At 36.8% G+C, this 18,836-nt stretch overlaps 1 protein-coding gene across 3 annotated transcripts in view; it reads right to left on the minus strand.

The window, feature by feature from the left end:
* Nucleotides 1-18,836, minus strand: part of CCDC122 (coiled-coil domain containing 122) — a 47,117-nt gene that overhangs the window by 13,002 nt on the left and 15,279 nt on the right. Inside the window, exons 2-4 of one of the 3 annotated variants that reach the window (XM_055244349.2) lie at nt 16,543-16,667; nt 14,682-15,080; nt 13,794-13,910 (exon numbers count right to left, since the gene is read on the minus strand). In XM_055244349.2, coding sequence (XP_055100324.2) covers nt 13,794-13,910; nt 14,682-15,080; nt 16,543-16,563 — 537 coding nt within the window. In that variant the 5' untranslated portion in view covers nt 16,564-16,667. Of the gene's footprint in view, nt 1-13,793; nt 13,911-14,681; nt 15,081-16,542; nt 16,681-18,836 lie in introns of those variants that run through there. The other 2 variants (XM_063619144.1, XM_055244348.2) reach the window with 2 other exon arrangements.

Genomic DNA, 18,836 nt, shown 5'->3' on the forward strand with positions numbered 1-18,836 from the left:
ATCCCTCTGCTGATGCACTCTCAGGGAAAGCTAACTAAGGAGCCAGGAGTTTTAACTGTGGAGCCAGGAGTTTCAATCTTCTCTAAGCAGCAAGAAACCATACACTGTGGTGTTGCTGGAGCCCATATGAGGATCCTGGACTTCTCCGCCCATCAAGGTGTAATATTCCTCTCCTCCCTGATGTAACATCAAAGGAGGTCTGGTAGAGAGTCAGGACTTTCACCAGTACTCAGTAGTAACCAGGCCATGTCCTCACAGTATCACTGGAGGCCATGTTAGGAGTAGTAGCAAGGATTCCTTTTCCCTCCAACCCAGAATGATATCAGCAGAGGCCTACAGACTAGCCTTTACCCCTTCCATGGGAAACAATGGAGTCAGTGGAGACTGGTAGGAGAATCTAGAACCCAACGGCCACCTGGAAACAGTGAAGATCTAGAATCTTAAAGCATAATACCCAACATGTCCACATTTCAATAACAAATGTCTCATAACACCAAAAAATAAGATCTCAAACTGAGCAAGAAATCACAATCAACATGCACCACACGAACATAACACAGAAGTTAAAATTATCTGAGAAGCATTTTAAAGCCTCTGTCATAAAAATGCTTCAATAAACAATTACAAACATGCATGTAAAAAATGTAAAAAATAGAAAGTCTGAGCAAAGGAATATAAGATATAAGAAAGACTCAAATGGAAATTTAAGAACTAAAAGGTACAATAACCAAAGTGAAGAGTTCAGTGGAATTCAAGAGTGGGTGGGAGAACAGATAAACTAATCAGTTAACTGAAAAATAGAAAGCTAAAGTTACTCAATCTGAACAAAAGGGAGAAAATAGATTGCAAATAGAAATAAATAGAACTTCAGGGGCTTATGAGACTATAACAAAAGATGTCATATCTTTTGTTACGGAAGGAGAGGAGAAAGAAGGCACAGATTTAAAAAAAAAGTATTCAAGTAACTGATGGCTGAAAAATCCTAAATTTGACAAAAGATATAAAACTACAGAATTGAGAAGCTGAGAGAACCCAAAAAGGATATATGCAACAAAATCCACGCAAAAGCATGTCATAGTAAAACTTCTGAAAACAGAAAAATGTTTTTTCCCCAATCCCACTCACTCTGCAGATAGAAAATCTTGAAGATACCAAGAAAGAAATACCTTACATATATAGGAAAACCAATTTGAATTACAGCAGATTTCACACTAGAAATCACAGAAGCCAAAATGAAGTGACATAACATTTTTCAACTGTGGAAAGAACTGTCAACCCAGAATTCTATATCCAGCAAAAATAGCCTTTAGGAATGAAGGAGAAATCAAGACATTCTCAAATGAAAAAAATAAAAGAATGTGTTACCACCAGACCTACCCTAAAAGAATGATTTTAGGAGTTGTACATAAAAAAGGAAATGATATAAGAAGAAATCATAGAATGTCAGGAAGAAAGAACATAATAAAGCAAAACTATGAGTAAATACAATAGACAGATAAAGGTCATAGCTAAAAAGTACAAAATTCTTTGTGAGGTGATGAAAATTTCTAAATTTAACTTTGGTGAAGGTTGCACATATCTGACTATATAAGAAGTCTCTGAATTATATGCTTTAAATGGTAAATTGGACACAGATCTGTGCCTGCCAGCACTCTGCTCCTGAGCCAACACCACCACCAGTGAGACCAGACACACAGCCATCAGCAGGGACCCCCTGTCTCCCCTAGCTACACTGTCTCTGCCACTATAGTGAATGCCTGCAGGGAGGCAAGCACCCCAGGACTCATGAGCACTCTGCCGCGGCTGATGAGTGTGCACCCCACTGCACTGCCACTACTGCTGCTGCTGGCACGCACAAACAAGAATGGATCCTGCTTTCACTGCACTACTGAACACTTTGGCTGACACAACCCATCTGAATATAGTGACCAGCAGTCTAGGAGCACCTTGGCACCCCCAGCACAGTGGATTCCTAACCTCGAGGGGCCAGAGAACAAAACTGGGGCCTGATACAAGTCCCCTAGAGTTAGAGCACACAGTCCAGGAGTTGGGAACAGAGCATTGGCCCTTAAAATCTTCTAGAAATGAAGCTAGTCAGATGAATCCACCTAATATAACAATCAAACCCTCAAGATCATCAAATAGGATAAAAGAAAAAAAAATCCAAAGGTCAGCAGCTCAAAGATTGAGGGAGTGTAAGCCCATAAAGATGAGGAAGAACCAGCACAAAAACCCTGATAAACCCCAAAAGCCAAAGTGCCTTCTTTCTTCCAAATGACCACATTACCTCTCCAGCAATGATTCTGAACTGGGCTGAAATGGCTTAAATGACAGAAATAGAATTCAGAATATGGGAAGGCAGGTCATTAAGCTACAGAAGTATGTTAAAACCCAGTCCAAGGAAGCCAAGAATCATGATAAAACAATGCAGGAGCTGACAGACAAAATAGCCAGTATAGAAAAGAACCTAAGTGACCTGATAGAGCTGAAAAACACACTACAAGAATTTCATAATGCTATCACAAATATTAATAGCAGAATAGACCAAGCAGAGGAAAGAATCTCAGAAATTGAAGACTGGCTTTCTAAAATAAGACAGTCAGACAAGAATAAAGAAAAAAAGAATGAAAAGGAATGAACAAAACCTCTGAGAAATATTGAATTATGTAAAGAGATCAAGTCTATGACTCATTGGAGTCCTTAAAAGAGATGGGGAGAATGGAAACTTGGAAAACATATTTCAGGATATTATCTATGAAAACTTCCTAACCTAGCTAGAGAGGCCAATATTCAAATTCAGGAAGTGCAGAGAACCCCAGTAAGACGCTTCACAAGAATATCATCCCCAAGATGCATGATTTTCAGATTCTCCAAGGTTGAAATGAAAGGAAAAAATGTTAAAGGCAGCTAGAGAGAAAGGTCAGATCACCTACAAAGGGATACCCATCAGACTAACAGTGGACCTCTCAGCAGAAACCCTACAAGCAAAAGAGACTGGGGACCAATATTCAAAATTTTTACAGAAAAGAAATTCCAACCCAGAATTGCATATCCAGCCAAACTAAGCTTTATAAGTGAAGAAGAAATAAGATCCTTTTCAGATAAGCAAATGCTGAGGGAGTTCATTACCACAAGACCTGCCTTATAAGAACTCCTGAAGAAAGTACTAAATATGGAAAGGAAACACCAGAGTCAGCCACCACAAAAACACACTGAAGTACACAGACTAGTTATACTATAAGGCAACCACATAAACAAGTCTGCAAAATAACCAGTTACCATCATGATGACAGGATCAAATCTACACATATCAATACTAACCTTGAATGTAAATGGGCTAAATTCCCCAGTTAAAAGGGACAGAGTGGCATTTCTAGTTCTAGATCCCTGAGGAATCGCCACACTGACTTCCACAATGGTTGAACTAGTTTACAGTCCCACCAACAGTGTAAAAGTGTTCCTATTTCTCCACATCCTCTCCAGCACCTGTTGTTTCCTGATTTTTTAATGATGGCCATTCTAACTGGTGTGAGATGTTATCTCACTGTGGTTTTGATTTGCATTTCTCTGATGGCCAGTGATGATGAGCATTTCTTCATGTGTTTTTTGGCTGCATAAATGTCTTCTTTTGAGAAGTGTCTGTTCATGTCCTTTGCCCACTTTTTGATGGGGTTGTTTGTTTTTTTCTTGTAAATATGTTTGAGTTCATTGTAGATTCTGGATATTAGCCCTTTGTCAGATGAGTAGGATGCAAAAATTTTCTCCCATTCTGTAGGTTGCCTGTTCACTCTGATGGTAGTTTATTTTGCTGTGCAGAAGCTCTTTAGTTTAATTAGATCCCATTTGTCAATTTTGGCTTTTGTTGCCATTGCTTTTGGTGTTTTAGACATGAAGTCCTTGCCCACGCCTATGTCCTGAATGGTATTGCCTAGGTTTTCTTGTAGGATTTTAATGGTTTTAGGTCTAACATTTAAGTCTTTAATCCATCTTGAATTAATTTTTATATAAGGTGTAAGGAAGGGATCCAGTTTTAGCTTTCTACATATGGATAGCCAGTTTTCCCAGCACCATTTATTAAATAGGGAATCCTCTCCCCATTTCTTGTTTTTGTCAGGTTTGTCAAAGATCAGATAGTTGTAGATATGCGGCATCATTTCTGAGGGCTCTGTTCTGTTCCATTGATCTACGTCTCTGTTGTGGTACCAGTACCATGCTGTTTTGGTTACTGTAGCCTTGTAGTATAGTTTGAAGTCAGGTAGGGTGATGCCTCCAGCTTTGTTCTTTTGGCTTAGGATTGACTTGGCGATGCAGGCTCTTTTTTGGTTCCATATGAACTTTAAAGTAGTTTTTTCCAATTCTGTGAAGAAAGCCATTGGTAGCTCGATGGGGATGGCATTGAATCTATAAATTACCTTGGGCAGTATGGCCATTTTCACGATATTGATTCTTCCAACCCATGAGCATGGAATGTTCTTCCATTTGTTTGTATCCTCTTTTATTTCATTGAGCAGTGGTTTGTAGTTCTCCTTGAAGAGGTCCTTTACATCCCTTGTAAGTTGGATTCCTAGGTATTTTATTCTCTTTGAAGCAATTGTGAATGGGAGTTCACTCATGATTTGGCTCTCTGTTTGTCTGTTATTGGTGTACAGGAATGCTTGTGATTTTTGTACATTGATTTTGTATCCTGAGACTTTGCTGAAGTTGCTAATCAGCTTAAGGAGATTTTGGGCTGACACAATGGGGTTTTCTAGATATACAATCATGTCATCTGCAAACAGGGACAATTTGACTTCCTCTTTTCCTAATTGAATACCCTTTATTTCCTTCTCCTGCCTGATTGCTCTGGCTAGAACTTCCAGCACTATGTTGAATAGGAGCGGTGAGAGAGGGCATCCCTGTCTTGTGCCAGTTTTCAGAGGGAATGCTTCCAGTTTTTGCCCATTCAGTATGATATTGGCTGTGGGTTTGTCGTAGATAGCTCTTATTATTTTGAGATACGTCCCATCAATACCTAATTTATTGAGAGTTTTTAGCATGAAGGGTTGTTGAATTTTGTCAAAGGCCTTTTCTGCATCTATTGAGATAATCATGTGGTTTTTGTCTTTGGTTCTGTTTAGATGCTGGGTTACATTTATTGATTTGCGTATGTTGAACCAGCCTTGCATCCCAGGGATGAAGCCCACTTGATCATGGTGGATAAGCTTTTTGATGTGCTGCTGGATTCGGTTTGCCAGTATTTTATTGAGGATTTTTGCATCAATGTTCATCAAGGATATTGGTCCGAAATTCTCTTTTTTGGTTATGTCTCTGCCAGGCTTTGGTATCAGGACAATGCTGGCTTCATAAAATGTGTTAGGGAGGATTCCCTCTTTTTCTATCGATTGGAATAGTTTCAGAAGGAATGGTACCAGTTCCTCCTTGTACCTCTGGTAGAATTCGGCTGTGAATCCATCAGGTCCTGGACTCTTTTTGGTTGGTAAGCTATTGATTATTGCCACAATTTCAGAACCTGTTATTGGTCTATTCAGAGATTCAACTTCTTCCTGATTTAGTCTTGGGAGGCTGTATTTGTCGAGGAATTTATCCATTTCTTCTAGATTTTCTAGTTTATTTGCATAGAGGTGTTTGTAGTATTCTCTGATGGTAGATTGTATTTCTGTGGGATCGGTGGTGATATCCCCTTTTTCATTTTTTATTGCATCTGTTTGATTCTTCTCTCTTTTATTCTTTATTAGTCTTGCTAGCGGTCTATCAGTTTTGTTGATCTTTTCAAAAAACGAGCTCCTGGATTCATTAATTTTTTGAAGGGTTTTTTGTGTCTCTATTTCCTTCAGTTCTGCTCTGATTTTAGTTATTTCTAGCCTTCTGCTAGCTTTTGAATGTGTTTGCTCTTGCTTTTCTAGTTCTTTTAATTGTGATGTTAGGGTGTCAATTTTGGATCTTTCCTGCTTTCTCTTGTGGGCATTTAGTGCTATAAATTTCCCTCTACACACTGCTTTGAACGTGTCCCACAGATTCTGGTATGTTGTGTCTTTGTTCTCGTTGGTTTCAAAGAACATCTTTATTTCTGCCTTCATTTCATTATGTACCCAATAGTCATTCAGGAGCAGGACCCAGCCATCCCATTACTGGGTATATACCCAAAGGACTATAAATCATGCTGCTATAAAGACACATGCACACGTATGTTTATTGCGGCACTATTCACAATAGCAAAGAGTTGGAACCAACCCAAATGTCCAACAACGATAGCCTGGATTAAGAAAATGTGGCACATATACACCATGGAATACTATGCAGCCATAAAAAACGATGAGTTCATATCCTTTGTAGGGACATGGATGAAACTGGAAAACATCATTCTCAGTAAACTATCACAAGGACAAAAAACCAAACACCGCATGTTCTCACTCATAGGTGGGAATTGAACAATGAGAACTCATGGACACAGGAAGGGGAACATCACACTCTGGGGACTGTTGTGGGGTTGGGGGAGGGGGGAGGGACAGCATTAGGAGATATACCTAATGGTAAATGACGAGTTAATGGGTGAAGGAAATCAACGTGGCACATGGATACATATGTAACAAACCTGCACATTGTGCACATGTACCCTAAAACCTAAAGTATAATAAAAAAAAAAAAAAGAAAAAAAAAAAAGAAAATGTGGCACATATACACCATGGAATACTATGCAGCCATAAAAAATGATGAGTTCACGTCCTTTGTAGGGACATCGATGAAGCTGGAAACCATCATTCTGAGCAAACCATCGCAAGGACAAAAGACCAAACACCGCATGTTCTTGCTCACAGGTGGGAATTGAACAATGAGAACACTTGGACACAGGAAGGGGAACATCACACACCGGGGCCTGTTGTGGGGTGGGGGAGGGGGGACGGATAGCATTAGGAGATATATATATATATATATACACCTAATGTAAATGATGAGTTAATGGGTGCAGTACACCAACATGGCATATGTATACATATGTAACAAACCTGCACGTTGTGTACATGTACCCTATAACTTAAAGTATAATAAAAATATTTTTAAAAAACTAAAAAAAAAAAAAAAGGGACAGAGTGGCAAGCTGGATAAAGAACTAAGACCCATTGGTATGCTATCTTCAAGAGACCCATCTCACATGCAATGACACACATAGGCTCAAAATAAAGGGATAGAGGAAAATCCACCAAGCAAATGGAAAAACAGAAAAAAAATCAGGAGTTGCAATCCTAGTTTCACACAAAACAGACTTTAAACCAGCAAAGATTTAAAAAGAAAAAGAAGGGCATTACATAATGGTAAAAGATTCAATTCAACAATAAGACCTAACTATCCTAAATATATATGCACCCAACACAGGAGCACCCAGATTCATAATGTAAGTTCTTAGAAACCTTCAAAGAGACTTAGACTCCCACACAATAATGGTGGGAGATTCTAACACCCCACTGACAATATTAGACAGATCATCAAGAGAGAAAATTAATAAAGATATTCAGGACCTGAACTCAACACTGGATCAAAAGAATCTGACAGACATCTACAGAACTCTCCATTCCAAAACAGCAGAATATACATTATTCTCATCGCCACATGGCACATATTCTAAAACCAATCACATAATCAGAAACAAAACACTCCTCAGCAAATGCGAAATAACTGAACTCATAACAATCCCTTGGACCACAGCACAATAAAATTAGAAATCAAGACTAAGAAATTCACCCAAAACCATACAATTACATGGAAACTGAAAATTGAATAACCTGCTCCTGAACGATTTTTGAGTAAATTATGAAATTAAGGCAGAAATCAAGAAGTTATTTGAAACTAATGAGAAAAAAGATACTAGAATCTCTGGGACACAGCTAAGGGCAGTGTTAAGAGGGAAATTTATAGCACTAAATGCCCACATCAAATAGTTAGAAAGATCTCAATTTAACAACCTAACATCATGACTAAAAGAACTAGACAACCAAAAGCAAACCAAGCCCAAAGCTAGTAGAAGACAATAACCAAAATCAGAGTTGAAGGAGACTGAGACCAAAAAAATCCTTCAAAAAGATCAGTGAATCTAGGAGCTGGTTTTTTGAAAAAATTAATAAAACAGATAAACTGCTAGCTAGACTAATAAAGAAGAAAATAGAGAAGATCAAAACAAATCTAATCAGAAATGAGAAGGGGGATATTACCACTGACCCCACAGAAATACAAATAACCATCAGAGAATATTATGAACACCTCTACACACATAAGCTAGGAAATCTAGAAGAAATGGATAAATTCCTGGACACATACACCCTCCCAAGACTGAACCAGGAAGAAATGGAATCCCTGAACAGACCAGTAACAAGCTCTGGAATTAATTCAGTAATAAACAGCCTACCAACTGAAAAAAGCCCAGTACCAGATGGGTTCACAGCTGAATTCTACCAGATGTACAAAGAAGAGCTGGTACCATTCCTGCCAAAACTATTCCCAAAATTTGAGGAGGAGGGCCTCCTCTCTAACTCATTCTATGAGGCCAGAATCATCCTGATACCAAAACATGAAAGAGACATAACAAAAAGGAAACTTCAGGCCAATATCCTCGATGAACATCAATACAAAACCCTCAACAAAATACTGTTAAACTGAATCCAGAAGCACATCAAAAAGCTTATCCATCACCATCAAGTAAGCTTTATACCTGGGAAGCAAGTTTGGTTCAACATATGCAAATCAATAAATATGATTCATAATATGAACAGAACTGAAGACAAACACAACATGAATTATCTCAATAGATGCAGAAAAGACTGTCGATACAATTTAACAACGATTCATGTTAAAAACTCTCAATAAACTAGGTACTGAAGGAACATACCTGAAAATAATAAGAGCCATCTATGACAAACCCACAGCCAACATCATACTCAATGGGCAAAACCCAGAGGCATTCCTCTTGAAAACCAGCAAAAGACAAGGATCCCCTCTCTCACTACTCTTACTTGACATAGTATTGGAAGTCCTGGCCAGAGCAATCAGGCAAGAGAAAGAAATAAAACATATACAAATAAGAAGAGAGGAAGTCAAACTAGCCCTGTTTGCAGATGACATGATGCTATATCTAGAAAACCCAACAGTCCTGGCTCAAAAGCTTCTTAAGCTGATAAACAACTTCAGCAAAGTCTTAGGATACAAAATCAATATGCAAAAATCACTAGCACTCCTATATAACACCAATCGAGCTGAGAGCCAAATCCCATTCACAGTTGCCACACACACACACACACACACCCCTAGGAATACAGCTAACCAGGGAGGTAAAAGATCTCTACAAGTAGAACTATAAAATATGGCTCAAATAAATCAGAGATGACATAAACAAATGGAAAAACATTCCATGCTCATGGATAGGAAGAATCAATATCATTAAAATGGCCAAACTATCCAAAGCAATGTATAGATTTGATGCTATTCCTATTAAATTACTAATGACATTCTTCACATAGCTAGAAAAAACTATTTTTAAATTCCTATGGAACCAAAAGGGAGTCCAAATAGCCAAGGCAATTCTAAGCCAAAAGAACAAAGCTGGAGGCATCATGCTACCCAACTTCAAACTATAATACAGGACTACAGTAACCAAAACAGCATGGTACTGGTACAAAAACAGACACATAGACCAATGGAACAGAATAGATAACCCAGAAATAAGACCATGCATCTACAACTATCTGATCTTTGACAAAGCTGACAAAAACAAGCACTGAAGAAGACTCCCTGTTCAACAAATGGTGCTGGGATTACTGGCTAGCCATGTGCAGAAGATTGAAACTGTACCCCTCCCTTACACCATATATAAAAATTAATTCAAGATGGGCTAAAGACTTAAATATGAAACCCAAACTATAAAAAACCCTGGAAGACAACCTAGGCAATACCATTCTGGACATAGGAATGGGCAAATATTTCATGATGAAGATGCCAAAAGCAATTGCAACAAAAGCAAAAGTTGACAAATAGGATCTAATTAAACTAAAGAAATTCTGCATGCCAAAACAATTAACAGAGTAAACAGAAAACCTACACAATGAGAGAAAATTTTTGCAAACTATGCATCTGACAAAGGTCTAATATCCAGCAATTATAAGAAGCTTAAAGAAATTTACAAGAAAAAAACAACCCCATTAAAAAGTGGGCAAAGGAAATAGACACTTTTCAAAAGAAGATATACATTTGGCCAACAATTATATTAAAAAAGTTCAGCATCATGAATCATTAGGGAAATGTAAATCAAAACCACAATGAGATACCATCATCATTATTATTAAAAAAAAACAAAAAACAAAAAACAAAACAAAACAAAACAAAACACATACTGACAAGGTTGCAGAGAAAAAGAACACTTATACACTGTTGGTGGGAGTGTAAATTAGTTCAACCATTGTGGAAGACAGTGTGGCAGTTCCTCAGACTTAAAAACAGAATCCCATTTGACCCAGCAATCCCCTTACTGATTATATACCCAAAGGAATATAAATCATTCCATCATAAAGACACATACACGTGTAAGTGCATTGCAGCAATATTCACAATAGCAAAGACATGGAATCAACCTAAATGCCCATCAATGGTAGTCTGGATAAAGAAAATGTGGTACATACACACCATGAAATACCATGCAGTCATAAAGAGGAATGAGATTATGTCCTTTGCAGGAACATGAATGGAGCTGGAGGCCACTATCCTAAGTGAATTAATGCAGGAACAGAAAACCAAATACTGGATGTTCTCACTTATAAGTGGGAGCTAAATGATGAGAACACATGGACACATAGAGGGAAACAACACACACTGGAGCCTATCAGAAACAACACACACTGTAGGGTGAGAGGAGGGAAAGGATCAGGAAAAATAACTAATGGGCACTAGGCTTAATACCTGGGTATTGAAATAATCTGTACAACAAACTATGACAGAAATTTACCTATATAACAAACCTGCACACGTACCCCCGAACTTAAAAGTTAAATTAAGGCCGGGCACGGTGGCTCACGCCTGTAATCCCAACACTTTGAGAGGCCCAGGCGGGCGGATCATGAGGTCAGGTGATGGAGACCATCCTGGCTAACATGGTGAAACCCCGTCTCTACTAAAAATGCAAAAAATCAGCAGGGCGTGGTGGCGGGCGCCTGTAGTCCCAGCTACTCCGGAGGCTGAGGCAGGAGAACGGCGTGAACCCAGGAGGCGGAGCTTGCAGTCAGCCGAGATCGCGCCACTGCACTCCAGCCTGGGCGATGGGGCGAGACTCCAGCTCAAAAATAAATAAATAAATAAATAAAGTTAAATTAAAAAAAAAAAGAAAAATCTCTGAATAATTTGTTTTCATTTATAAAACTGTGTTGCAGGATATCTGCCAAAAATTGGTGAACTGTATGGTATGTGAATTTTATCTTAGTAAAGCTGTTTATAAAAATCAGAATAGTGGCTATTTGATAAAAAGAGTAGAAGAGAACTTTCTGGACATGCTGGGAAAGTTCTATATCTTGATCTAGGTAATACCAACATAAATATATGTACATATTAGTCTAAATAAATCAAGCTATCCATTTATAATTTGTGTACTTACTCTTATGACAATGATACCTCAATAAAATGTTACTGTAAAAAAATTACAAGGTAATTTCACATTTCTTTCCAAAGTGCTTTTAGCAATTTACACTCACAAGAATACTGTATTAAAATTCCCATGCTCAGCATCTTACCAACTGTAATATTGGTATCAGACGGGCTAAACATGGAACTTTGCTGTGGTTTTAATTATCAGTCTCTTATTGTTAATTAGGATGGTCATATTTTTATTTCTGATATTCACGGTTCAGAAAAATGGTCTTTTTATACCATTTGCCCAATGTTTCACTGATTCGACATTTTCTTATCTCTTTCTTATCACATATATGTGTTATAATCTAGAATGGGGTCTTGTTCTTTCTCTTGTTATGGTGTATAATCTGGAAATTTATGGCATAGTCAAAACTAAAGATATTTAACCACAGAACTTAAGAGTGTTTTTCTCTTTTAAAATAAATGCTTTTCTGACACAAATTGTTAAGTTTTTCTCCTATGTTGTATTCAATACTCAGAAGTGTGTGTGTGTGTGTGTGTGTGTGTGTGTGTGTGTGTATGCATGCGCATGTGTGTTATTATGAGGTAGGAATCCAGTTTTATTTCAACATTTTTCTTTATTTTTCCATAGAGGTAATCTATTTTGTTTTTACCATTCATGGATGCATAATTTCTGGATTTTTTTCATTAATAACTTTTTTCTGGCCAGGCATGGTGGCTCACGCCTGTAATCCCAGCAGTTTGGGAGGCGAGACAGGTGGATCACCTGAGATCAGGAGTTTGAGACCAGCCTGGCCAGCGTGGTGAAACCCCATCTCTATTAAAAATACAAAAATTAGCCGGGCATGGTGGTACATGCCTGTAGTCCCTGTTATCTGGGAGGCTGAGACAGGAGAATTGCTGGAACCTGGGAGGCCAAGGTGGCAGTGAGCTGAGATCGCACCACTGTACTTCAGTCTGGGCGACAGAGCAAGACCCCATCTCAAAAATAAAGAAAAAAAATATTTTTTTTCTACTTTTATACCGCGAATAAACTGTCTATTTATTGTTTTATAATGAACCTTAATGTCTACAAGGGCAAAAAAAATCATTATTTATTTAGATTCCTAGTAAACTAAAAGGTAAAATTGTGATATTTTTTAATAGCGAATATGTAAAGACAAGGGTTTTTATCTTTAATTTCCTCAGATGCTTTGTATTGTGTCAAATTAGTCAAAAACAAGTTGAAACATGCATATTTTTATTTTCCAAATTAATGTATTCAGGTGAAAATTATTTGCCCTTAATGGCATATTATTTTACATTTCTGTTCACCATTCATCTAAACAATAATGACAATAGAAGTCCACAGGCGGCACCACAACACATTAAGAATTTACTCTGACTTTCAATTTTGCATATTTTCAGTTTGTTTTTTTAACTTGACTCTTGATAATTGCGAATATGAAGTCAGAGAGGTTTGGAAAGACAATGCTTTCCATTGTGTTTTATTCTATTTTGAGGAGTCTTTGGTATCTAAGATTGGGCATCCTCTTTGACTACATAGCTGCTTTCTAGCCATTAATTGGGTATCATGTTCTTAGTGGAATGAGAAAAACCTGGAAGAACCCTCGCCCAGATTTAAATAGGAGTGAATGCTTGCATTGTTTGAACACATTCACATATTTGAACATCTTTGAATGAGGGGGTTATCTCTAGTTATCTATTAATGAGTTGTATTTACTAAATTTTTTTTTTTTTTTCTTTTTCTTTTTTTTTTTTTTTGAGACGGAGTCTCACTCTGTCGCCCAGGCTGGAGTGCAGTGGCGCAATCTCGGCTCACTGCAAGCTCCGCCTCCCGGGTTCACGCCATTCTCCTGCCTCAGCCTCTCCGAGTAGCTGGGACTATAGGCGCCCGCCACCACGCCCGGCTAATTTTTTGTATTTTTAGTAGAGACGGGGTTTCACCGTGGTCTCGATCTCCTGACCTCGTGATCCGCCCGTCTCGGCCTCCCAAAGTGCTGGGATTACAAGCGTGAGCCACTGCGCCCGGCCGTATTTACTAAATTTTATAGTTCTTTCTTGTTCTTCAACTGTTTTGAGTATTGAGAGTAAACTAGGGAAATATGAATATAGTGTAAGTTTTAAAAATGGCCCCATAAAACGTTGAAATCTAGATAATTAAGACTTACCTCTATTTCTTTTCTTAATTTTTCATGTGTCTTTTTTTCTTCCTCAAGAAAACAAGTTTTTTCAATGATAGATTCTTTTACAGTTATAATTTTATCCTTTAACTTTGTAATGTCTTCCTGTATGTACACAACATTTGAAATATAGAAGTCAAAAAAGGATGATCAATATAAATCCAATATTTCAGTGTTTCTATAATTTAAGAAAACTAGCCAAATCAAAATTTAGTTTTGATAAATAGCATTAGAATATTACTTCTATAGGTATACAAAAATAAAGAACTGTTACTCAAAGAAACCTTACATTTGAAACAGAACTAAAAACCAAATGAAAATAAGACAAAAAGGAAAGTGGTAGTTATGGTGGCAATTGCCCAACAACAGTGTAAAAGACACTTTTTAATTCTCTAGCAAGAAATGATCAATATTTTAAGTTTGTGTCTTCTATCGTCTTCAAAGAACAGTAAGAGAAATAGTAAAATGCTTAAGGTTCAATTATTAATTTATATTGCTTGCATAACAGCATTAAGTGTATTAAATTGATTTGAATTCGTCTGGATCCACTGGCATAGAAGCTAAGGCTTCAACATTTTTGTGAATTACATTTTCTACAACAAATGGATTAATTGTTCACTGTGATTTTATTTGACCATATATTTTTATAAATCTACAGATTTGTGGATGTTTCCTTTATGCATTTGAGCATCTAGGGTTTTTGTTATATAACACGTGTACTTATTCCAAGTTTTTTTCAATTATGAAAATAGTTTCTGAATGTAATAGAACAGCTATGGGCATTTTATTAACTTCACAATAAATTTATCATTTAATGTATGTACTTGCAAAAAAGGAGTAATAGAAAAAACAGTTTTACTAAGTAATTTTGCACACCTGTACTTGTGTTATTCGGTTCCCTCCTGGATTTTGAAGATCTTGCGTAAGTTCTTCTTTCATTGTCTTTAATTTTTTAACAAAATCTCGTTTTTCATGGAGTTCAGTCATAAATGACCATTTGCTTTCTACTTCCCCCAAACTATTTTTATGTGCTTTTATTTTTGCATAATATGCATTATATTTTATCATGTGTTCCTGAAAATCCTCTTGGGCTGTTTCTATGTCAAATTTAAGCTTTACATTTTCTGAATGTAAGGATTTGATTTGAGTTTCCAGGCTATCACAATGAAGTTTGGTATTCTCTATGGCACCATCTTGTTGATAAATTTGTCTTTCTGTTTCTTTAGTTTCTGCAGAGATGGCTGCTATTTGTTTTTCAAGCTCATGAAGTTCATTCTGTAATATATTTTAACATTATCATCATTAATTCAAAATATTAAACATGAGAGGAAAATCAATGTTTTAATCCATAATGAATATAGGAAAAATCACTTATAAGAATATATTTATCAGATATTTAAAAATTAATGAATACAAGGAAACATGCAATAAACACAATTATTTTATAATTTCAGAAGGGATCTCAGTTATATATTTTTTAATGTTCATCTAATTCTAAATATTAAAATCTCATTGTTTTATCTTGACTTTTATATATGTAAGATACTTCATAATAATTTTACTAATTTATTTATAGGCATCAGAAGTATACACTCAGGACAGACAACACGATAAAAAATGATAAAGCCCTGAGTTAAGAATCAAAAGATCTAGGTTCCAGCACCCTTATTGCTGTTTACTAGTTTGTATGATCATGCATAACAAACTTAATTACCCCATTCAAACTACACTTTCTCCATTTGTAAAATGAGTATAAAGATATTTACTTTGCCTCCCTGGGGCATTTTGCATTGCTAACTGCTGCCTTCTTTTTAAAGCCTAGTTTTCACACCACCAGTCTTTTCCGGTTTTCCTTAGAAATTTCTGAGAATTCCTTCTCAATCTCAACATTTCCTTCAAATATAGGTCTTCTGCAGTGTTCAGTCACATAATTTCCTCTTCTCACTCTCTATATATGCTCCTTGGGTAATTTCATCCAAATTTACATCTTCAGCTACATATCTGCTGATGATTCACAGAATATAAGTGGCTGCTGAGTTCTACACCCAGCTGCCAATGGCCACCTCAAATTCACTGTATACAAAAATTGAATGAATCCTTTCTACAACCTCAGCCTATTACTCCTTGTATCAATTATCTGTTGCCAGAACCACAAAACCTCAGTAGCATACAACAATACATAAGTATATATTGATGACATGACTAGGAGCAGCTGAGGTTGGCTAGGTAGTTCATAAGCCTGGGAGAAGCAAGGGTTGGCTAGGTGGTTCTGCTGATCTTGGTTGAATCTGCCCAAGTGTCTGGGGATTGGCTGATTGTAAGATCATTTAAATTGGCTTTAACTGGGCTGACAGAGGTGTCTTTGCTTTGCTTTATGTGTATCTTCTCCTCCAATGGGCCAACCCAGCCATGTCTTATGATAATAGTAGATGCAGAAGAGTTAAATTCAGTTATGGAAGAGTTTTTTAAAGCTTTTGTTTGAGTCACGTCTGATAACACCCCAGCTAGTCACATAATCAAACCCAGAATCAAGGGGTGGAAGTGTGTCCATCCATCATGGGAAAGCATTGTAACGTATGGCAAAGGGTATGGATAGACTAAGGGATGAAAAATTGGGACCAAAAATGCAAATTGTCACACTCCTATGTTCCCCAACTTAGTTAATGTTACCACCTTAGCTCTTCCCTTCTTTTAAATATCTGTCTAACTGTTCCTCAAGTTCTGTAGATCTTCCCACCAAAATAACTCTGTAGGCCATCCTCCATAGTCCTCTTCTTATCTACTATGGTCATTCTTTTTAAGTAAATTTGTAATGTTAGAGGGAATTGTTTTAAAAAATGCGAACTTTCTTGTATCCTTTTCCTGGCAGAGAAAAAGGAGATAAGTTCACTGAAAAATACAATATGGCAATGAACCTCAATTTTTATCATCAGCTCTGATGTTTCAAATGCTCACTTGACATTTCTATATGTATGTTTACCAGACATCTCAACTATACATATTCAGAAAAAAAGTTTAATTTACACACCAAACATATTCCTCCCCCAGACTTTCTGATTTCAATAAACTGTACCACTTTCCACCTGGATACTGAAAAGCCTAGAAATCATTCTTGATTCCTCCCTTTCCTTTACCCCCACAACCTATTTCTCATCAAATCCTGATGGCTGGGCCTCCAAAATAAAATTCCCAATGCACTTCTGACCAGTCTTTGTAGTGTGACCTAACGTCTAACTCATCTCCCTATTTCCATTCCTCCCCACTCCCCCAACTAGTCTGTGTACATCAGGCAGAAGAATCTTTTCAAAACATAAATCATATCATGTTATTTCCCTGCTCATCATCCTCCAGTGGTTTCCTGTTGCATTAATAAAAAATTTCAAATTCCTGAAAGTGTTTTATAAGCCATATATGCCCTAGTGCCTATCTACTTTGCTATGCTTCTTATCTACTACTCTCCCTTTTTCCAGTCTCCTTTGTGTTGATTAAATATGTATAGTTCCTTCTGACCTAAGGGCATTTTTAATTGTTGTTTGATCTACTTTAAAATTCTGTACCCCTGGCTATTATCTGTTGGGTCTTTGTCTTTCACAATTCAGTATTATTATTATGTCTCAGAACAGTCTTCCCTAAATCAAAATAGAAATGAACCAACCACTATTCCACTCCTCCTCTAGTTACTCTGTACACATTACCCCATTGTATTTCCTTTGTAATACATCAATCTCTGAATTATCTTTATTTTGTTAATTTATTGCTTGCTTCCCCTGACTAGAAAGTAAGCTCTGTGGCTACAGGAACCATGTCTGTCTTCATTACCACCATCTTCCCACTGCTTCAAACAGTAACTGGCACAAAGTAGGAGCTCAATAAATAAATAAATTCATTCAATAAATGAGTGAATGACTGATGCACAACCAATGGTCAGGAAAGGGACATATGCCCTGCTGGTTACATCAGGCTATCTATCAACTCTATTGATCAATATAGGAAGTATATTGACCCTTACAATTTGGTTATCATCTCTTCTCTTTCTTGGACTAATGTAATTGACTGTTAGTTTTTCTTATTGGCTTTAGTTTCTTTTGCCTTTAATCCATTTCTGCCCTTACATGAGAATTACATTATCTTTTTCTTCTCCCCCTCTTCTTTAATCTCCTCTGCCTCTTTTCCTCCCTCTTCCTCTTCATCCTTTTCCCCTTCTTCTCTCTCCTTTTTAAACTTCCAGCTTTATTGAGGCAAAATTAATATAAATACATATTCAAACTTTACAAATTGATGAATTTTGACCTTCTTGTGCTCATAAGACCATCACCACAACTAAGATAATAAACATAGCCATTATTCAAAAAAGTTTCCTCCTGATACTCTGTAAATTCATTCTTCCCTTTCCATCTCTCCATTCCTAGGAAACCACTGATCTGCCTTCCTTCTCTAAAGATTAGTTTGCTTTTCACTAATTTTATATAAATAGAATCATTTAATACATAATTTTAAGTCTTCTTTCAATAAGCATAATTATTTCAAGATTCATCCATGTTGTTGTATATATCAATAATTCTTCATTTTTATTGCTGAGTAGTATTCCGTTGTATGGATATACCATATTAGTTTATTAGTTCATCTAACTGATGGGCATTTGGGTTGTTTCCAGTTTTCCAGTGGGCATACACATTTGTTTCCCTTGGGTAAATACCTAAAAGTTAAATGGCTAGATTATACAGTAGGGATAGGTTTAACTTTTCAAGAAAGTACAAACTGCTTTCCTAAGCAGTTGTGTCATTTTACAGTCCATCTAACAGGTCTGAGAGTTCTAGGCCTTCCATATCTGCATCAACATTTGTTATGGTTAGTCTTTTTAAACTTAGCCATTCTAGTGGGCTGTGTGTGTGTGTGTGTGTGTGTGTGTGTGCCTGTGTGTGTGTATATTATAGTGGAAATTTAAGTATACTGTTAGATGTGTTTTCAAATATTCTCTCCTAGTCTGTGACAACCTAAATGGCCAAAGGACCCTAGCAATAATACCTTAGT

Source organism: Symphalangus syndactylus, chromosome 15 (assembly GCF_028878055.3).
Source record: "Symphalangus syndactylus isolate Jambi chromosome 15, NHGRI_mSymSyn1-v2.1_pri, whole genome shotgun sequence".
Taxonomy (NCBI): Eukaryota; Metazoa; Chordata; class Mammalia; order Primates; family Hylobatidae; genus Symphalangus; species Symphalangus syndactylus.